This window comes from Toxoplasma gondii, chromosome VIIa (assembly GCF_000006565.2).
Source record: "Toxoplasma gondii ME49 chromosome VIIa, whole genome shotgun sequence".
Taxonomy (NCBI): Eukaryota; Apicomplexa; class Conoidasida; order Eucoccidiorida; family Sarcocystidae; genus Toxoplasma; species Toxoplasma gondii.
The window spans coordinates 3,273,166-3,295,237 of NC_031474.1; the positions used below are offsets into that span (position 1 = coordinate 3,273,166).

General features: G+C 55.0%; 2 protein-coding genes across 2 annotated transcripts; both read right to left on the reverse strand.

Annotated features, from left to right (window-relative positions):
• Positions 1 to 418: 418 nt before the first annotated feature.
• TGME49_202500 (GAPM1a) lies at positions 419 to 4,328 on the reverse strand. Its single transcript, XM_002367494.2, has 4 exons — positions 2,726 to 4,328; positions 2,274 to 2,335; positions 1,681 to 1,932; positions 419 to 1,266 (listed from the first exon to the last, which is right to left on the reverse strand). The coding sequence occupies exons 1-4, from the start codon at positions 3,037 to 3,039 to the stop codon at positions 977 to 979; spliced, it is 918 nt and encodes a 305-aa protein (XP_002367535.1). The 5' UTR covers positions 3,040 to 4,328; the 3' UTR covers positions 419 to 976.
• A 261-nt stretch (positions 4,329 to 4,589) lies between these two features.
• AP2VIIA7 (AP2 domain transcription factor AP2VIIa-7) lies at positions 4,590 to 20,919 on the reverse strand. Its single transcript, XM_002367493.2, has 7 exons — positions 17,632 to 20,919; positions 16,483 to 16,894; positions 13,311 to 15,698; positions 12,473 to 12,574; positions 11,753 to 11,925; positions 11,255 to 11,320; positions 4,590 to 10,721 (listed from the first exon to the last, which is right to left on the reverse strand). Exons 1-7 carry the CDS (start codon positions 19,870 to 19,872, stop codon positions 6,732 to 6,734), a joined length of 9,372 nt encoding a protein of 3,123 aa, XP_002367534.1. The 5' UTR covers positions 19,873 to 20,919; the 3' UTR covers positions 4,590 to 6,731.
• Between the last annotated feature and the right edge of the window lie 1,153 nt (positions 20,920 to 22,072).

A 22,072-nucleotide genomic window follows, 5' to 3' on the forward strand; every position in this document is an offset into this window, starting at 1 on the left:
TTACTTCGCCTTCTGATCTGGTATTCCGCATTTGCGTCCAGTGCACATAGTTCCTGCTGTTCATGTGGTGAGCCATGGATGCCTAGTTCAGAGGGCGTGGTGGCTACGCCGGACTGACTGAACATGGTTTTTAAAAGGTGGGCAGGATTGCAAGTGACTCTGATTGCTAGCTACTGCTTCCATTGTCTCCTTTCATCCCAGCTTTTGCGCAATGCGATTCGGTGGCGATCACCTTTTTGAACGGACCACCTCTCGTCATTTCGATCGAAACAGAGAATTCCCTGTCTGCCCTCAAGCTGCCTAGTTCATCCATACGTTGGTTTTCGTCGGCAAAGCCACACAACGCGACGTGCTGCGAGTCGTCTGACTTAACCTGTCAACAATTTTTCTACTATTACATACAGCTAAACTATTTTTACGGGTATTTTCTCGCGGTCAGACCGCGGGCGGAAGGTTTAAGAACCGTTGTGGCACTAGCCCACCGGATGGTGTCGGTGCTGTTCCGCGTTAAAAGAGACAGCGATTAACTCATGGAGGCGATAGCACGGAGCTGACCCAAAAAACCTCGTATTGTAAAGTGCAGGTAACGGTCCACATCCCCAAGACAAGCCATTGCTCGTCTGCACGACTAACAGGCTAGTTTCCTTCACAGCCACACTTTCCACCTTTCCCCGAAAAAAACTATAAAACGCGAACATGTTGGTGAAACAGGGTGAGTTTGATTGTCGGCCAACTTCACGGAGCGCAGAGATAAAGACAAACCACGCACTGGATCGCTTGGGCTGGAAGAACACAAAGATATACAAAAACATTTCTTTTCCCTGTCATTCCCTTGTCCTGGACTATTCTTTCACCCACAGTTCACGTTATGCCTGGCTGTCCATGTCTCTCGCTTGCGCCGTTTACAATTAGCACGGCCTCCAGTTACTGTCGCTTCTCCTGTTCACCACATTTCCCAGTGCTTGCTAATTAGCCTTTAGGATCTGCAGGACAGGCAAGCCTGAGCCTGCTCCGCAGCAGCAGCGATATCGACCTCTCCGTCAGCGTTTACCACAGCGGGGCCATAGTAAGCCATGGCGTTTCGCGACTTGTAGTATTCGTTTCTCATGGCGGACTGAGTGAGTTTCACATCGAAGCGGTGAGAAACCGGCTCAAACAGAAGAGCCCAGACGAAGCCAAGGGTCAGAGAAACACCCAGCATGATGGTGTACATGGCGTCGAGGACCTTGAAGCTATCAGTGCCGAAAGCAGTCAGGCCGATGACCTCTGCAGTCAGTGTCAAAGCACAAAATTCGGAAACACAAAGACAAAAAGATGGAGACCCACACAAGCCACAAATGAGTCGAGATAGCTGTATCCCACTGCGCAGTTTCTTGGTTCGTGTTCGTTAACACATCCTAGTGAGTGAAGACGACACCATACGACAAGAAACAATGACATCGGGGACACAACGGAAATGCGCACAAAGAAAAACACAGGTTCATGAAATTTGGCCCGTAGAAACGACGCAGAAGTCGATCGCCGCGTGCATCAACGCGTGGACGTTCCAAAATATGTGTGCCTCGACATGCACAATTCACTGGAACTTCCTATCAACAGAAAGGGAACGATTGCGGGCACAAGTATCAACTTATAGATCGTGAGATGTGAAAGAGCTCCACATGCTGTGTTATTTCTTACCAATGAGAGCGGTGAGCTTGAAGCAGAGGGCACACAGCCAGCCCCAGGCCTCGCCCGCGCCTTCAGAGTGGTAGACCTCGAGGAAGAAGATTCCGGCGCCGATGAACACTAAGGCAAAAGCATCGCTGAGTCGAGCGACGAAGAAAGTGATCCAGGTGGAGCCAGCGCCGAGTTGCTTCTGCATCCAGGGGTCATCGAAGTAGTAGTTGGCCGCGTAGAAGACGAGGAGAGTGAGGATTAGGCCGAAGACAGCTGAAAAAAAGCAAGAAGGTACAGAAGAGACGATCGGACGCATTAGAACAAACACGAAGATGGGGCAGCAAGGGCTGATTCACCCTTTGAGAGATACAGTCGCCGAGTTACAAGTACATAGAAACGACGCGAAGAGGTCCACGCGTTCCGCAAATGTGACAGGCATTGTGTGCGTAGAAGAGCCTTGTACCATTAATCATCGATCACGAGGAAGCACAAATTAGACCCGCACGTATCTCTGATGGAACATATGAGCCCCAGATAAAACTACACGAACAGGGCGGCGCGCGTGACAATGAGTATGGAGTCCTCAAGAATCCAAAGTAGGTCTTTCTCCTGACCGAGGGACGAGCCGAACTGAAGGAACTTGGTGCCCGAGCGGTAGCCGCGAGACTGCTTGATGCTGAGAAGAAACGAGACAAGGACACACCTGGAAGCCGTATCACTCTTTCACAGAAGACACCGTCTGCTATGAAGGCGTACGTCGCCTTTTCTTGTGCACATGAGTGCGCCATCGTGTACGAAGCGACGGAGAACGTGCAGAGGCGTCAGGGGATAGATCTGCGGGAACCTCCGCGTAAAACAAGACATATGCAGGAACTGTAAACGGATGGGAACGCACTGTAGGAGAGGCGGCCTTAGGCGGGTATTCTAGTCCGTGTTTCGCGCGGCAGCACGCGGCGGCGCATGCCACGTGGCCAGAACTCTGCCCCTCTGGCTCAATACGGCATGCGTTCACCGACAGAATCGATTCGAAGACAAGACATTTCATGTGTCTTCTGCGAAGGCGCACCTGCTGTCGTCGTCGACGAGAGACTGGAAAGCCATGGTCATGAGGGATCCCATGATGAAGAGTCCGCAGCAGAGCTGGACAGCCCACACAGCGCTCTGCCCGACGGCCTCGGGGCTGGCTCGGAAGAAGCTGAGGAGAGAAAGTGCGTCATTTCCGCCGGCAGAAATAGTGAAAAGGAGTCCAAGGTACGCAGACAATTGCACGAGGAGCCCGAGTCTCAAGTTGTAGTTCACCATAAAGTTCCAGAAGGGTTCGAGCTGCGGGCCGCGGCCTTCCGGAGCCTCGCCCGGACGCACAACGTAGGTGAAGTACATTTTGCGGAAAAAGGGATTTTCTGGACCGAGGGTGGAAGACGCGGAGAAACCTCGTTACCGAAAAGATTTGCGGCAAGGCGCGCAGGACGAAGGAGAAAGTTCGACGAAAAGTCCGTACAGAAACAGCCGCCAGTTCTCAGGACGCCAGGGGCAGAGCTTCCTGGCCTGCATGAACGTGCTTAGGTTTGCCGTAAAAGGACGGAGAAATCGCGCGACAAAGGCAGAAACGAGCAAGACACTTTCTCGAGTCCGGAAACAGAAGAGCAGCGATTTTCTGTCGACAGTGAATCGAAACCAAACGTCCACACTTTCCCGACAGGTCGCAATGTCTTGCCAAGTGTTGGCGAGACCCACGCGCAGAGCGCGTGCGGCAACAGCCACGAAGGCCTGCTCAACTTCCAATCCCGCAAACGGCTAGCGGTCAATTCCTGCTTGCGACTTGACGCCGCTTAATCCCAAGACAGAAATCGCGTTCGGAATCTCTGAAAACATCGACTGTTCTGCCTCGAGTTTGCTGCGACAGTCTCTACACAGCAAAGGTGCTTCTTATCAGGCAAGACAGCTGGCACCCCAGAACGCTGGAAGCGGGAAGTCCCCGATGATATCCCTCTGCTCTCGTTGTGCCCGAAATTATGCCAAGATCCTTACTCGAATTGTGACGTGTCGAAACGCTGCAACCAGTTTCCCAGCTCTTGAGCGATGTCTTCACTCTCTGGTTTGAGTACCTCCTGCACGAGAACCTAATAACTGCGGCTAATTGGGGACGAAGCGCGTGAATGTTTAACAGAAGGAAGCATCCCACCGATGGCGTCCAGTGTTCAGGACGAAGATAAAGCACACATTTACGAAGCCCTCCACCCGTGCAAATAACATAATTTCTCGTCCCCCTTCACCGATCTTTTTTCCTACCCGGTGATTGGGTGCCCTCTGGATGGTGTGAAATGCTGCCGCAGTGAACAAAATGTCTTTGAGAAAAGACTACTGGAGTAGACCTGACGAGTTTCTTCAAGGGTTACTGTCACACAGAAATCGCGCGTCATGTATCAGCAAGACCACAGAGTTAAGCGATAATCCCAAAGAACTGAGGAACCCCCGTGAGAAGAGTTCTCCGGTCATAAGCGGCGTTGGGGGCGCGGTGTGACAGCGTTACAGTTTTTCTCAAAGGTACACCCTCGGCTGGTTTCAAGTAAATCTCCCCTTATCTTTTTTCTGCCTAAAACGACAGTCTAAAAATAAGCAGACATTTCAGAACGCTGCAGCTGGCTCTCTAGTTCCCTGCTTATAACCTCCAGGCTAAGAAATTGATATTCAGTTCAAGTCCCCGTCGTCAACCCAGTCAGTCATTGACGGAAGCAGAGTTTACATGTTAGGTAGTGTCGTAGGAAACAAAGTCGAGAATAAGCATTTATCCATAGCTACGGTTACTGCTGCGTATTTTTAGACAGCGATTCTCTGTCTTTTATTTTGCCCCCTCCCCCTTTTGGAAGGCAATCCTGAACTGATGTACCAGACACACACCTCCTCTAGTTTTCTATACTCAACATTTTAACACAACACGTTGTATATGGTGGCTGACCCCTTCCTGTGTCGAAGTTGGCCTTCGATTTCTTGTTCACGAGAGCAGTTTATTTCCATTCAACAGGCTGCCTGTAACGAGGGCAGGAAAAAAGCCGAGCGGTCGGTGGAGCCGCGGCATTCGTGTGCAAGATTGTGTTCGTCACTAGTTGCCAACGAAGTTCTCTTCTGCAAGAGGGCGAAAAATGGTTCTGATTCCCGTACACTTTTTGCAAGCCAAGACGGTGACGCAAACAATGACAGATCCCCTCTTCCCACATGGTGCATTGCTTTCTACCGTCACTCTTCACCCAGATAAACTGTGACGCCGTTAAAAAATCCTGTACTGACGAGCAGCACGAAGGATAGACATTCACGACCTTTTGCTGTTGGGCTTCATCTTCGAAAATCTTCGCAGTGCTCTACTCGACTCTTTTTGCTCATACTATTCACAAGGACAGACTTTGTTCACCGGGAAGTTGAGAAGAGAGAGCGCTACAAATATCTACTTTGGAAAGGTGATCGAAGATTTGGAAAGAGACAGCAGCAGACACACCGACATCCGGGGGACGGGCAGCTAATCTCCGGCGATGAGACAACCCTCGATTCTGCCGCCAGCGATGACAGGCAGGCTTTCCACCAGCACGGCGAAGGCAAGGAAGCCGCCCCGAAAGACACAACATAACGCGAAAACAGCAATAATTTTCCACCACAAAGATTGTCGCGCTGTATATCTAATGCTGGTTGTACCTGAATTCGAAAAGAAAATGAAAATTTAAGTGGCGGAACTCGTGAGGACCCAGGTTCACGCTGAGCAATATGCCTATCCACGCCAACGTACTTGCCGCCCTGCGGATTTGCGGGTGTTGAAATCGAGCATAGACAAAAGAGGTCTGTCCGGGACAACTTCATCTGCTTTCCTGCTGTACGTCCCGATCTCGCTTCTTCCTCACTTCCCCTTTTTCTGCCAGAGAAGCTGACGGAAACCCGTGTCAGAATAACAGCAGAAAATGTGAGACCCAAGCAGCAAGGACGTCTCTTTTTGCGACCCGAGCACAGCACGTTCCTGGAGTTAAAAAGTCTTTCTCTTCGTTTTTGAGAGGACGTGACAAGGCTGGACATAGCATGCACTAGCTGCGTCACGAAAGGGAGAAATAATACAGAAGAATGCCACTGTTTGCCAACAACTGCTCCCTGTCTCCCAGCTGCTTAGATCCCCAGACATAAATACACACACAAGTGCATATCTGCGTACAAAAAGTGCTCATCTCCTCTAAGTCTATACAGAGCAAAGTTACAAGGAACCTACAGAGCATAATGATATATATATATATATTGATATATATATATATATATATATATATGAGTATGCACTCGGCATGCACCTGTACAGACGTAGTGTGTGACACGAAGAAGATGCGCAAGAAACTCTCCCCCTTTTCTGAAAATTACGCGGAGGCTGTCCCTCACCAGTGAGCAAGCGAGGTGCACCTGTGGGACTTCTTTCGTCTTCTGTTCCCCAGACTCGTCATCTTCTCGTCAGACACACCAATCTGCTGTCTGAAAAAACATTTTTTCTCTCGGTAACTTCCCGCGTTTCTTTCTCTTTCTATCACATGCTGTTTGTGTGCTTCATCTCGTTTGCCTCTCAGAGAACAGCAAAGACAGTGGAGACTGCAGTGCGTGACAGAGAGACACAAGTAGACAGCTGTGATGTTAAGGAACTCTGTCACCGGAGTGTCTGCTTTCTTCTCTCCCCGCTGCCGGGAAAGCTTTCATCTTCACAGGGACACAGATGCACGCGGCGACCCCTACAAGAAAAAATCAAAACTTTCAGCGCCTTTCAGAAAAACTCGGCCGGAAGAGAAGTCGATTAAGCACCTCTGCGGTGGCGAACAGCGACCTCCGGCAGAAAAACGAGGGAACCTCAGAAGCGGTCTTGTTCTAACAACACCCATACAACGCTTTCGTTTTCCCTATATTTTCTGCTCCATCTTCCTCCTTTTCTCCACCTATTTATCATCTTTCTTTTCGTCGCATCGTCTTCCCCTGTCTTCACAGCTTTCTCTTCTCTCTCCATCTCGTCGGCTTCTCTCTCGATTGCCTTCTCTTCGTCTGTGGTGGTTTCTCTCCGTCGTTTACGAGAAGAGACCGCACACTGCCGCAGCTTCCTCTTCGTCTGCTTTCTTCTTCTCCGGGGCGAGAAAGGCGTCTCCGGCACTGGCGCCGCTGCAGGTGAGTCTGAGGAGAGAGGCATCTTCGAGCTGCGCGGGAGAGAGACTGGGGAGGTTCGCAGGATGCAGAAGATATCTGGGCGAAGCGTCTTCGCGTCTGCTTCCCAAGTCCTCGCAAGAGGGCAAAAGAAGCTCAGCGTTGGGGCGCCTCTCAACCTGGTCATCGCACGCCGGGACGTCACCGTCGAGTCCGACCAAGGCGTGGGTCTGGAGCGCGGCGCCCGCGGGAGGAGACAGGAGACACGAGTCGAAGGCCCTGCCGTTCTGGCTCGGAAAAAACCACCCGGCAGAACGCGTGGACTCCTCAGGAAGGGCGGAACTCGCTGCGGGGACGAATCGCGGAGAGGACAGCGCCGAACAAGATGCGTCCCCTGCGGGAGAGCAAGAAACAACTCCTACGGGGCACGAGGCCCCCGCGGGCGGCGTGGTTTCGAGGAGCCCTGGGGTTGGTGTAGGGCGCGAAGGGAAGGTGTCTCCGCCCTCGAGGCCCTCGTCGTCTTCGCCGTCAACGAACAAGTGCGTCGTGCTTTCCCGGAGACTCACCCCCAGGCCCTCCCGGGCCTGAAGACCCGAGCCTGTCCCCACACGTCGCCCGTCCCCCGCGGCGTCCTGTCTCCTCGTCTCCGCACCTTTGTCCTCGCCCCGCAGCTCCTCACCCTCCTTCTTCCCGGTCTCCACCTCGTCCTGTGCCCTATCGCCCTGTTCTCGGCCTTCGGCCTGCGTCGGACCGTCGCCCCGGATGCCTCTCTCCGTTCTCAGGACCTCCGCCCTCTCGCTCTTTCTTTGACTCTGCTCCAGAGCTGCGTCGAGTTCCTTCGCGACGGCTTCGCCCAAGCTCGGATTCCTCGTCACAGCGGCCTTTACCAAGCCGTGGACTCGCGGGAGATCTGCACTGGAGACCACGCACCCCACGGAGAGAAAGAGACGCTGAATCGCCGCCCAGAAGGGCGCCAGGCTGTTTGGAGTCATGCCGCGCTCCGAGAGAAAGGCAAAGAGTGCGCTGAACCCTGCCCAAGACCCGGGGCCAGCCGCCCCCGCCGCAGTCCCGCCAGCTGAGGCCCGACACCGGGCGAGAGCCAGTAGGGCGTCCACGCAGATGCTCTGCTGGGCCGCGAAGGTCAGCGGCGCGGGTTGAAGGGGCGGGGAGGCGAAGGAGACACTTGGGGAGGGAAGCGCGGTGAGGAAAGGACTGCTGCCGGACGCGAAACTCGTCTCGCCGGGAAACGGAGACGGAAACCCCACACGCGCGGCGTCGCGGACCGAAGAGACACCAGACGCGTAGGAGTACCCCGAAGGGCCATTGCGTCCAGAAGAGTAGCTCGGAGGGAAGGACTGAGAAGTTTGGAGTGGGGTGTAGGAAGCCCAGGGCAATGGTCCGAGTGCGGGGGAGACAGGAGGCCGGCCGGGACCGGCGCCGGGGCTGCAGGGGCCTCGCGGCTCCTCGCGGGGCGGCGGGAAGCCGAGAGACCCCGGGCGGGTCCCTGGGAGAGGCGCGAGGGTCGGACAGCCGGAAGAGACCGGTGGGAAGGATTCTCCCGAGAGAGACCCGTAGCGATCCCTTCTCTCAACGTTCTTCTCGCCTAGGAGCGACGCCGTTTCGCTGCTTTCTTCCGTCGAGGCGGAAGAGAACGAGGAGACCGACGGCGCAGAGACGAACGCGTCTGGCGCGACCTCCCCTCCAGGTCCGCACCTCGCGCGCCGGCGCTTCCCGGCGCCCCAGGCCCCCAGGCCTTCGCCCCTCTCGTCAGAGTCGGCGCTGTCCGCGCTGGCCTGTTGTCTCCGTTCGCGCTTCAGACGAGCCTCGCCCTCGCGGTGGAGACTGATCAGCTGCTGATGGCGCTGCATCAACAGGAGTTCGTGTCGAGACAGCGGACCCTCGCCTTCGGCGGCCAGCAGTCGTGCCTTGATCTTCGCGAGACGCTCTGCGCGCGCCGCCCCCAGTTTCTCACACAGAAAACGCTTTCGACCCAGCTTCCCGTTCTCCCGCACGAACTCCGCCACCCACGCGTCGGTCGCTGCCTCGTACCACGCGCGCCCCACACTGGAGCCCAGAGTCTCCCGGCCCTGCGACGACACCTTGTTTGCGGGTGCGTGTGGGCCCCAGACGCCTTCCTGGCAACTCAGAGACCGGCGAAGAGATGAAGGACCGAGAGCAGACGAGGCCCGCCTGTCGCCCGGCTGGTTGGGCGGAGGAAAGGCGACGCCAGGACTCGAGAGCAGCGACGACGGCAGAGCGAGGGGAGGAAATCCAGCACAAGGCCCTCGCGCAGAAGAAAGCGGCGACGACGCGGCACTCGAGAAGGACGACGGCGATGTGCAGCTGGCGCTCGGGTCTGGAAACCTCGACCTTCGAGATTCGGAAGACGAGAACGTGTGCACCCGGTTTGAAGGAGACTCGCTCCGGCCGGCCCTCAGGAAACGCTGACTCTGGCGCGCCGCCCCCTTCGCGCTGTCTGCGAAAGGCTCGCTGCTGTCTTTGCCGGCTCGTCGGTCTCTGAACGCCCTGTCTCGGCCTGGAGTTCGTCCGTGGTCCACCCAGAGGGCCTTTGAGGCCGCTGCTTCCTCGCGAGATCCCGCGGTGTCTCCTCGCGCGCACTCCTTCGCCCCGTCGTCGACCCACGCCCGCGCGAGCGTCGCGGTCGCCAGGCGCGAGGTGCAGTCGAGCCAGGCGCGAACGGTCGTCTCCTCGAGTTCCTTGTTCCTCAGACTCAAATTCACGGATCTGGCCAGGAACCGCGACGCCACATCTCTCGGCTTTTCGCTCTTCTCATCGACCGCCGGGGACCCCAGCCGACTCTTCAAGACCATGGCGACGAACTCCGCAGCGGCGCTCGCGACCGCGGCCGCCACCGCACGTGTGTGGGGCCGGGGAAACACAGGTAGGCACGGAGGAGACACACACGACGCTCGGAGAGGCCACCTCGAAGAAGACAGAGAAGAAGAGGGCAGAGCCGAATGTACATCGGTGTCGCTGTCCAATTCGATTTCTTCATCAGGAGAGAGGTAGAGACCGAGAGGAGGGAGGACGCCTGTAGGGCCCCAGAGTGCGGCCGGCGCATCTGAACGGCTTGAATCACTGCTTTTCTCGAGTTCTGAGAGCCAGTCCTTGAGTGCGACGGCGTGGTCTCTCGGGCGTCGCTCCCGGGACTTGTCTCCGCGCGCGCCGTCCTCGGCCTTCGCGCCAAGCCGGCGCCGCTTCGGCGAAGCCGTGGCGTCTGAAGGTCCCGAAGGACTGTCTCCGTTTGAGGAGACACGTGCGACGAACGAGGATAGGAGTTCCAGGAAAGGCAGGTGTGCGAGGTCCTGCCCTGCCCCTCGCCTTTTGGTCTCCCGCAGCAGAGCGAGCGTCTCAACAGCGCCTCCAGGGAGCGAAAAAAGTCGCCGAGATCTCTTCTCCCCAGGCTCCACGACAAGCAGAGGCAGACAAGCAGAGAGGAAGCAGAACAGCGATCCCCAGTCGTGTTCAGCCCCTCTCTCCACTCTCCGGTGTCTCTCCTCGAACGCTTCTGCAACGCCCTCTGCCTCTCCTTCTTCCTCTTCTTCGTCGACCCCCAGGAAACAGTCGACCGCACTCCGGCCTTCGCTGAACTGCGCACCAGCCTCCGACAGCGCCCCGGAGAGCGCGAGCGCTACCAAAACTTCGTTCTCCACAGAAGCGCGACGACGCGCGACCCGCGGCGTCTCCTCGCCACATCCTCCCTCCTCCGAGCAGAGCGAAGACTGCGGCAACGGCAGCCGTGTGTGGCGCCGGGTCTCTCGGCTTATATACGGATACAGATCGGCACGAAATAGCACTTCGAACGGAGATGCCCCCTGGTGCTGCCGCGGCCGCAGCGCCTGGCACAGCAGCTCCGTCATGAAAAACTTCGGAGAGAAAACCTCTTGGTCTCCGTCCTGAGCGAACAGAGGACAGAAACTGCGGTGCGCTCGCAAGATGAGAGAGAAAAGCGAGACTCACTTTGACGAAATTCTCGAGCGCTGAACAGGACTTGAAAATACTGGAGCCCTGGACGCGGCCATTTTTGGGGAGGGCGACCTAGAGCGACTCCAGGGAGAAGATACACATGACAACCAAGTTCGCTGTGACTGCACTGCAACCGACCTCCATTTACTGGACTGCTGAAGACAGCGGAAACTGCTGAGTTTCCTTTTTCTACCGAACTCCGTTTGTTTTGCATCGGATCGGTTCCAGGCGTGACACGAACGAAACAGGACATTTTTATCCCTCGTGAGGGAACCATAGAGCACGAGAAATCGACTACGCAACTGCTGCTGAGGATGCTTTTGACTTGAAGCTCGTGCAGGAGCTGTTTTGAGGAACGGAATTTGCAGAAGCCTGTTCAGCTTTCCCTCAGACTCGAGAAGTGGACAAAGCCGCATGCGTGGAACACGGTCTCTACTTGAGTTCACTGTTGAACAGCGCCTACCTCGTACTTGACGACAATCTTTGGAGCGCCCGCCTCTGCGTCTCTGATGAGCCCCGCAACTTTCCCCTGCGACAAAGGAAATGCAGCGCACAGAGCCGACGCGTCCACAGACACACACAAACTCTCCACAGCCATTTTCTCTCGAATGTGGAAGAAGGCTCGTGAGCGCCGTCTGCGGTGGATCTACACCTACGCATACAAAAATTCTTTACGCAAAGGGGAGACGCATGTATACACACTCATGGATATACATACATACATACATACATATATACATATATATATATATATACATATATATATATATATATATATAATATTTACGGCCGAGAAGGCCAGAGACTCTAGAAAGGAATCATCCTGCAAGCGTGGACGTCCCTGTTAGCCGAAGAGCGACGTGAGCCGTGGCTGTAAGTTGCTGCGCAGACGCAAACACTCGAACCATCAGAACCTCTGCTTTATCGGAGAAATGTCTGCGCGGCTTCCTTCAATTCTCACCACGTGGACGCCTGTGGGTCGCCGTCTCTCGAGTTTCGTCTCTCCAAGATAAACTCCGAGGAGAGGAACAAAGCGATGAGAAGGTCGGCTCATGCGTGCTAAAAGATCTTCGCCACTAACAAGCTCCGGAAAGGCCCTCCCTTCAACCGACCCGTCCTCAGTCTCTTCTCCCGCTGCATGCAAAGAAAACCGAATACTCACAGAGACTGTTACATGCTTTGCGAGCGAGTGAACCCCACAAGAAACCAACGTTCCTCTCCATTAACATACTTCTTTTTTAATACATACATGCATCTATTTTACAAATGCACGCATCACTATAAAATGTGTGTAACTCTTTTTCCTCCGGAAATAAACATCTGGATGCATGAGCTGCATGCATCAGTACGCACAAAAGTCCTTCCCCCTGGACGCGCGCATGCACACACAAATGGATACATGTATCATTGCGTACGAGGCCTGCCGTCATCTGGCGCCAAGGAACTGAAGAGAGCCTGAAGCACAGCTGAACTCTGCGCACTCGCAGTTGCTTTCCTTGGAAGACGCATGCGCGCATACGCGCCGACACACACATTTGCACACATGCATATGCATGAAAGGTGTACACACATATATAAATGTACATACATATACATATATATACATATACATATATATACATATATATATGTATGTAATTGAATGTGAATAAATGCGTAAAATGCGCGTGCACAGACGTACCTTTCGTGTGGCCGAGGGCGCACTCATTTGAGGGAGAAGGCGCCGCAGCTGCTTTCGCCGCTTCGAGTTCTTCTCGGCGGTAGTCCATCACTACGTTTCTCACTGAAAAAACGAAAAGATGTGACACTGTTGTCTCACTCTTGACAACTTCTCACTCCTCATTTCTCTTCATGAACGACTCCACCCTCTCTTCCCACCCCCTTCATCTCGACGCCAAACCACACATACCTACACACACAGAAATATAAATATATATATATATATATATGTATATGTATATATATATGTATATATATGTATATGTATGGATATAAGAAGATACGAGTTCCTGTAAAAAGTCTCGTGCTCGGTGGGCGAGAGGAGCTTCGCAAAGGGGAAGCGTTCTCTGGACTGTCCACCAGTCGTCTCTCCTTGGCGGGCCGATTCAGAGACACCGGCTGCCCGGAGCCATGACACACTTCAGAAGTTCACGCATTTCTGTCGATTTCAGAATTCCGGAGCATGAAGGGAATCCCAGGTACGTTGCGTTCTGCGTGAGATGCGTGGACGCGTTTGCTGTCGCGCGTCTTGACGGCGAGAGACAACTCCTCGCTTCGACCTTGAAGGCCTTTGTCTGCCGGTTCGGGAAGTTCTCCTGAGTCAGCAGACCAACGGCTTCCAAGCGGCGACTGCTGCAGTTTTAGAATCCAGCTCTAGGTCTTGATGGTCTTCGTTTCCTGGCTTGGGCTTCTCCGGCACTGTTCACGACAGACGGGCAGGCTACAGGCCGAGCCGGCGACAGAACAGACGCGGCCGAGGCCGCTCTTTTTTCGCATGCACACGAAAGATCGGCACCTACTTGCCGTAATGATGTCGTGGCAAATTTCCAAGGGCGTTTCTGTCGCAGGTTCTTCTCCAGGGTCTGAAAAGTTTTTTGCAAGATGCAGCTTGAAGATGCGACAGGTGACACCGCTGGCGTCGTCGCCGAAGCGGCTTCTGCATGCGCGACAGGGGAGGAGAGTCGACAGATGCGGCGACTCCGGAAGCGTCGGTTGGTCGGTCAACTTCCCGCGCTGCCGACCGGCGCCCATTTCGTTAACCGACGGAGGGGGGCGGACGCGAATCTTCTTCGCCTGCGAAGCAAACGCCTCAGCGACGGATGAGAAGACAACTCGCGGCTTCACGACCCGAGGCGACTCCCCCACATCCTCGGCCTTCGTCGGAGACACCCAAGAGGAGAGAGAAGACGAAGAAGAGGAGGAGACAGAAGAAGACGAAGAAGAGGAAGAGACAGAAGAAGACGAAGAAGAGGAGGAAGAGAGAGAAGAAGAGAAAGAAGAGGAAGACAGAGAAGACGGAGAGGAGGAAGAGAGAGAAGACGAAGAAGAGGAAGACAGAGAAGAAGAAGACGAAGAAGAGGAAGACAGAGAAGAAGAAGACGAAGAGGAGGAAGAGACAGAAGAAGAGACATCAGAGAGGGACTGTGGGATTACACACACGTTCTCCGCTTCGCCGCGATGTCTGTCAACAGGCGAGCTCGGGGAAGGCAGACAGGGGAGAGGAGGAGAAGAAACAGAACACGACGGGGCCTGGAAGGCCTTCGCGTTCGTTCGCGCTTCTTTCGAGGCCACACAGGGCGCAGCATGCGGCGGAGAAATATCCGCAGGCTCGCCTGGCTCTTCCTCCACCAGAACGGCTTGCGGCTTCCTCTCATGTTCCGGGGAAGAAATAACAGGAAGAGATGAAGAAGAGAGAGAAGCGGAAGAGAGAGAAGCGGAAGAGAGAGAAGAAGAAGAGAGAGAAGAGGAGGAGAGAGAAGAGGAAGAGAGAGGAACCGCAGCACCCGAAGACAAGCACGAGAGCGAGTTGGGCATGTCTGGGCCTGGCGACGACTCAGCGTCTGCAGCGGAAGGGGGACAGAGACGAGACGCCTCGGCGAAAACAAGCCGTACCGAGCCGTTCTCAACGCTTGCCTCGTGCGACGAGGGCTGCGACGAACCTGCTCCAGTAATAAGCGACGCCGAAGAACAAGAAGACGACGAAGAAGAAAGACAACACGGAGAACTGGGCAAGGAAGAAGACGCAGAGGAGGAAGAGGGAGAGGAAGAACGACTGCCGTGCGAGAAGAGAATGCGGCCGTCTGTTGCACATGGACTGTGTTGATTGTTTCCAAGGTGAGTCTCTCGCTCAGCCGCTTCATCTCGCAAGGCGTGCCGCCTCTCCTCTGCGTCCTCGCTCATCTTGAGGGCGGAGCTTTCAGCTTCTCGTTCTTCGTCTTTCCTCGCTTGCCTCGCGGCGTTGACTCTTTCCGCGAAGAGGATGCACAGTGGACAGAACCACTCAAATTCATCCGCCGGCGGGTCTTGTGTCCGGTGGATACACTCGAGGTGATAGGCTCGATTGCAGCCGTCGCACACGATTCCTCTTTCTTCTTTTTCTCGGCGCTCTGTCCCCCTCGTCTCCCCGACGCGCCTCTCCTCCCATGTCCGTTTCACGCTCTGTCTGTTCGTCGCATGCAGCCATTTCTGTTGGTCGCCGGCTGATCCACTCTTCCCCGTCTTCTCTTCTCGCTCTGACCCATGAGCGTCTTCTCTCCCTCCGCCTCCAGGAGGCACTGAAGCCGCACTCCCAGTCGTCTCCTGTTCCTTCTCTCCCACCGCCTTCTCGGTTGCCTCTTCCTCTCGACTCTTCTGTGTATTGTCTCGGGTGTCATGGAGCGTGGACGCACCACTTGCGGATTCGGAGCGCTTCACTTTCTTCTTGTTCTGCGCCTCCCCAGTCAGCGCCACTTTGCACGGTTTCTGATTGGCGTAGCAGAGAAAGCAGAGTTGGTCGGACGAGAAGGCCTCGTCTTCCTCGTCGTCCGCCGCCTCCTGCTCGCGCAGGAAGGCTCGCAGCGCCTGCGGAGACAGCTTGTCTCGCAGCCGGAGCGCCTGCAGTTCGCGCCTGCAGTAGCGCATGCACTCCGCATTGATCTGGGCGAACCAGTCGAAGCCGAAGTCGGCGAGGAGTTCCTCTCCAGGATTGATCGCCACTCCAGGAATCGAAGTCAAGACGATGTGCGGCCATGCGTCCACGTACACCACTTGCCATTCCGCATTGATCCTGCACTTGCGTCCGCCAAACAGATCCACTGTCTGGAAGTGATTCACCATCGACATTTCGTTGAACTCTTCCGTGCTGTCCACTGCGTACATTTCGTCGTGAGGAATCGTCACCACCGACGGCGCCACAGACGACGCAGCACCTACAAAACATAGCCATACATATATATAGATATATATAGATTTATATAAAAAGAGAGAACACCACATGGATCGAGACACGGAAGAAACTGAAAGAGAAGCAACCTAAAAATACATTTTCCTGTTGGTGGCTAAGGCCATAGAGATCAGGACGGAAAACGCTGAAAAAAGAGGAGAAATGGAAAAAACCCACACAAAAACATATTTTTGTACATATATATATATATATATATATACAGAGAGAGAGAGAGGCGCAAGTCCATACAGATATCAAACAGCGAGAGTTAGTACTCATAGCGGCGACATGTGTGTGGTATATTCGGGAACAACGGGGAGACCAAACTCAACGCCCGCGAATCTAGAGCGATTACACGACTCTCTCACAGACTTCTCTGTCTAGCTCCTTCAATACGTACAGCTCTTACCACGCATGCCGTATTTACATCGATGTCTACACATTTGAATTCATGTATACGCACAGGGACATCTTCACACGTACACGTTTACATAAACATATATATATATATATATATATATATATAGGTAGATAGATAGATATAGATGTAGGGATACCTCCACACATGGGTATATAACTGTCTACACGCATATACATATATATGCTTATTAGAAAGAAGTCCTTTGCATATCGACATCTCTGGATGGACACTTCGACTTGTGCGGTGGAAAAAACGAAAGAGTTCATTTGAAATTGCGAGCGGAACTTGCTTGGCATTTAAACTTGTTATTTTCGGAAGCGAACAGTTCGCTCTTTTCTCGCAGCCCTACCTTTCCAGTCCTCTTTTGCATCCCAGTCTCGGTACGTTTCTTCGTCTTGGCAAGTTCCTTCGCCTCGTTCTCTCTCTCCTCGCCCTTCTTCTCCGCTTCCTCTTCCTTCTGACCTTTCTTCTCTGTCAGTTCTTCGTGCAGCCCGCTGCGGCGACTGCATGCCTTCTGCCTGCGTTCGAACTACCTGCGGATCGCGGAACGCTTCTCTGTGGAACTTCAGCTGGAAGCAATACTGGGGATGGTCTGCCCGCAAGTCTTCGTCGCTGCTCACGTAGCCGGTGTACTCTCCGAATATAATGCGTTCGCGGTGTTCGGCAGAGATCCGGGGACCTACGTACCTCAGCGAGTACGCGTCCTCTCCCTCGGGGGTGACGAGGCGCACTGGGTGGCGGAAGTCCAGCAGGCGAATGACCTGCAGAGAGACACAAGGCGCAATTGGAGGTCGGAACAGGGACAGAAAACGCGACGAGTGCGAAGAGGAAAAAGCTTCACCACACACGGTCCGCGACCCCGACCGGGACACAAAGCTCCGAGCAAATCAACCCTGTCTCCGACACACTGGCTTCCTGGACGCTGGGCTGGTCACACGAGCACCTAGGAACGCGACTTCATCATTTGTGGGGGGCATCGAGCTGTCGGCGGTCATGTCATGGGCGCAGCGCCGACCAGTACCATTGCATAATGTGCAACAAGGAGTCCAGTCCTCAATCCACAGACAGCCGTCTTAGACTCCTCTGCGTTTTACGAAGAATGCAAAGACGAAACGCTGAACACACGAGGTTGAAAACTTAGTAAACGAGCCAGGAAGAATTCAATGTACAGACGCCTACAGAGATCCTAGTGCCGATCGCAAAGCGCTGCGCAAAAGCGCGAACGTTTATCACTATGCTCATCCAACTGCTGTACAGCCAAATTCATTTGTGCACCAACCTACGTAAAAACAAAGATGTGACCAGACAACCTCAAGCAAATGTTTGTTGTCCCCATGATTTTCAGAGGTATGCATGTACGCATACATATCGACACAGTTACACACGTGATACCCGCAAATATATGGATTATATATATATATATATTATATACATATACATAGTTTCCAGGTTGGTGACTTGGATGCCGTTGGTGCTTGTTTTGCGTGGACTTTCTAACCTGAACTCCGTCATGAACTTTGCCTTCCTGGACGCACGCGAGGAGGGCCTTGTACAGCCTGGGGTGCCGGTGTCTGTACACCCGGCGGTGTTCTTCGCCAAAGTAGGGACAAAAGATGAACGGTTGCCAAGTGTGCGATGCAACCTGGGGCGACCGGTTTGGTGTCGAGACACCGGAAGTCGCCTTCGCCGCGGACGAGGCAGGCACCCAGCCACAGCCGCCCCAGAACGAGCCGCGCTTTCCGAATTGTTTCTGCAGGATGTCTCTCAGTCGCTCTTGTTCTCTCTGCGCTCGCGCGCTGAGACGTTGCGTCCGAGCGACGTGTTTCTTCCTTCGCCTCGCCACCTCCTCCACCGTCACGACCTCAAACGCGCAGTTCGCGACGCCGCTCAAAACCACCCCAGACCTCTCTTCTCTCTCTTCGAGCTTCACTTCCACGTCTGCCAGCTCCCCTCCCTTGCCACCTTCCCTGTCTCCTTCACTCGCGCCAGAGTTTCCTCTCTCCCCGCGGTCTCCAGTCTCCTCGCTGCCAGGCGCGACAGCGGATCCATACCCTACCCGGGAGCGAGACTCCGCGACAGAATCCTCCCTCCGATTCGCGGGAGCGGTGCGGACTAAGGCCCGCGTCGGGGCCGCCTCTCGCCCTCCCCGCAGTCTACTCAGCATCGTGTACTCCGACGCTTCCTTCTGTTGAGGAAAGGCGAGGAAGCTACGAGTCCGTCCCGCTACAGGCAAGGCTGAAGAGTCCTCTCTCTCCTCGCCTCTGGGGATTCCGTTTCGCGGTGTGTTGTGGCGCGACAAAGAGAAGGAGGATGCAGGCGAGGCGTCTGTGGAAGAGGCGAAGCAGAGCGGCGCGTCGAGTGTCGCTCCGCCCCGCAAGGAGGTCCCACACGGCAGCGTCGCCGTCGAGGTCGGAGCCTTCTTCTCGCCATCTGGGCCAACGCACTGAGTAACGTCGAGGCTCTGGAATCTCGAAGGTCTCCTGCCCAGAGGCCCTGCGGCTTTGCCTCCTCCTCGAGTCGCCTTCTTGCCTGGACCAGACGCACTTGAGCAGTCTTTCTTCTCCCGTTCCCCGTCTCTGTTTCGCTTCTGGGCTGCGGTCTCCTGCTTCAGCTTCCCGCGGACGCCGCGACGGTGGTGGCGCCCAGAAAGCCCCTCCGGCGGAGACACTTTGCGGGGTGTCTGCCTGTGCCTGGAAAGCGGAGACGCAGGGACCAGAGCAGAGGCTGGCAGACGAGAAGCTGTTGCCCGCGTGACAGGCGTCAGCGCCCTGGGCGTATTACGAGAGTCTCCGAAGAAAGCCGACGGGAAGTTCTCGTCACAGTTCTTTTCCTCTGAGCGTAGGCCATCCGACGCGGCGTCTCGGTCTGCCTTTGAAGACCCGCGTCTGGGGCCTGCTACCTCCGCCCTATCTGCTTTGAGGCGCTGCGCTCCAGACGCCGGCCCTCCGACCGCGCCACGGCGTGTGGACACTCCGCTCGTTGGGCTTGAGGCCTGAGCGCAGGTGGGAAGCAGAAGCTGTTGAGGAGACCTCAGCGGCAGTGCAGCTGCGTCCAGAGAGGGTGCAGAGACGCGTTGTTCGCTGTCCGCGCCCACCTGGTTGAGACGCGAAGATCGACGAACACTTCCGAGAGACCAAAGGGGGGTCTCCTCCCCTGGCCCTGACGGCTGCTCTTGGTCTGTTCGACACCCCCTCGAGGAGAAGCTGTCCCTGACCTCGTCCTGCTTGGGTGCCTGACTATCGTTTCTTCTGCATGCGGCGGAGGCGCTCGAATTTCCCGGAGAAAAGGAACCACATGTCGTCTCTGCGTGGACGGAAGAAGCCCGCGAGGAAGCCGTGAGGCCTCCAGAGGACGGGCACCGAAGAGAGGTCCTGCCTCTCCCTTTGTCTCCGTCCACTGGCTCTCCTCCGTCTCGACCAGGAGACGGGGCGCTGCAACTCGCCGGACTCCTCACTTTCGGAGACTCCGACCGGCTCTCCTCCCCGTTTCTTGAAGACAGGGCTCCATCGTGTCCCGCTGCTCTGTGTCTTCCTCCAGAGGCAGACGCAGCTCGAGTTTCAGAGACAGGTGACGAGACGCGGGCCGGAGTTGAAGTGGAAGCATCGCGCCCGTTCGTGGAAGACGAAGACGCGAAAGAAGACGGAGAGGAGGGGACCGAAGGCAGGAGAGCGAAGCCGGACGCGGTACGGTGGCGGCCCACGCCCGGTGGAGAAACTGCAGCAACTTTTACACTTCCCATGGAGGCATCCGTTTTTCAGTTGACACAAAAACACGAGACAGGGAAACCCAGCGACGACTCGCTCGAGGTGATGCACTGGACTTCTGGAGTCCAACTTGACCATTGGAGAAACGCAACCTCGAGAAAATCGAGGCCACGTGTGCTTCCGTTCCCTGACTCCTCACGCTCGGGTGTACATACACCTGAACTGGACAAGTTCTGGATGCCTGCAAGCCGCGTTCCCCGACAGCTGCAGCTAAAGCCGGAACTTATCCCGCGAGGAACCCGCCGCGTCCGCAGCAGACGTCGCCTACGTTCTCTGAGGACCATGCGAGTCCCAGTGCCCACAAAGTTACGCGGCGAAACTCAATTTCAGATTCGAGTCACTCTACAAGGTAGACGCGGCACACGGCAGCGGCGTAGAATGGTAGGGAGGCGCGCCACTCGCAGACTTTCTGAAGACAAGAACTTTACCCCAGAGTCACAAGCACGGGGACGAACGCTGTGGACACAGTTAAATGCCGCAGAGTAAAACGGACCAGCAAGAAACTGCAGGTTCGCGTCGGGTGATCTACGCGAGTCACCGCAGTGACTTTTTAGCACGCCTCGGGGCGAGGAGTGGACGGTAAGGCAACACAGAGAAGGGCCGGTCGCACACGTCTCTGTAACATCTTCGAAGGACATGCGAAAAAAAATCCGTAGACACGACACGCGGAAAAGAGGTTCTTCGTGGACAGCGTCTAGAGAAGGAAGGAATCACCTGCTTGGACAGCGTCTGGAAAAAAGCGATGTGTACGTGTGCGAAGACTGTGGCGTAGATGCAGATTTTCGTTCGCGGGAACGACGGGTCGTTCCGGCGGAATTTTTGACAAGTTGTCGAATTCGGATGAAAACCACTAAATTTCTCAAACCAAAGCGATTTGCCGGAGCTACTCTGCCGTGAATCGTGCCGGACGTTTCCGCAGGGTTTTGTCTCGCGAAAGGTGCTGGCCCGGGGAAACAAGAGAGCCCCGCTCTTCCTCATCTCCGGATGAGCACCGCACACAAAGAGCTGGAAGTCCAAATTCTTTTCTCGCGGCCTTGAGACACCTCTCGACATGCGAGTCTTCCGGGGCAATCAAACGTTTAAAACCCGCGTGAGGTGGCGCGCAGACACCCGCGGAACGAACGCGTAAAAACAGACAAGAGAGAGGAAAAGTCGCCGCTCCTGCGAACAGAAAGCGCCATGCACAATGCAGTCTAGCAGGAACACAGAGACAAGTGGACCAAAACAGACGCACACGCGTGTGGCCGCAACAAACAGTGCCAGCACACGCGCGACCCGCACCGAAAATACAGGCTAGCTAGACATCGCCGACTTCCGGGGGAAACACACCCACACAGATCTGCATCAGTGGCTGAGGAGAGCTCCACATGATTCTGTCTGCCTCAACAAGGCCTTACGGAAAGCCTTCACCTAGAGAGGTACACGCATCTCCGGAGGATTTTTTCATGTACGGTATGTGCGTCGAACACGCAACGTCCAGTCGCGAGTCCGCCCCTCCTTCTCGAGTGCCACTCTTTGTGCTGTACAGAAATGGTAAGAGGTTTATGCAGGCCTTTTTAGCCGTTCCTGTCTTGCAAAAGTTCTCTGAACTGAGAGAAAGACGTGTGCTTGGCATTCGCTGTGACCAGCTTCACCGGGAAAACGCACCACCCCCGCGTGCTGCCAAGTTCGCAAGTGGGAGGCGACCGAGATCGAATCCAGTAGTCCAATCACTCATGAACTTGTCAAAGAACACTCTATGAAAAATTGGAGATTGAGATGCTCCACCGAAACCAAGCAACAAAATTTAGAATATATACTCTTGGATATCCAAAGAACGAGAACAGATATGTGCAGCCAGATAAAGAATAGACGCCAGGCCAACAGCGAACATCTGGATTTCGTTAGTCCACGACACGAGCAGGTGACACGCAGTTGTCTGATTAAATTCCTCTCAGTCTGCTGCTGAGGGAGGGTTTTATCTCTGCAAGTGCGTATCTACCAGTGCACCTCCTCATGTCTTAACTGCAGTGACAAAAGTCCCTGTTTACCGATTCCAAGGTCTACTGGTAGCACGCGTTCGAGAACACTCCGCAGATCTAGGAGTGGCTTCTAGACACACCTTGGAGTTTATGGTCATGCTCAAAAGGGTACGCAGGACGGACGTTTTCCAGAATCGTGTGCCTAGGAGAAAGC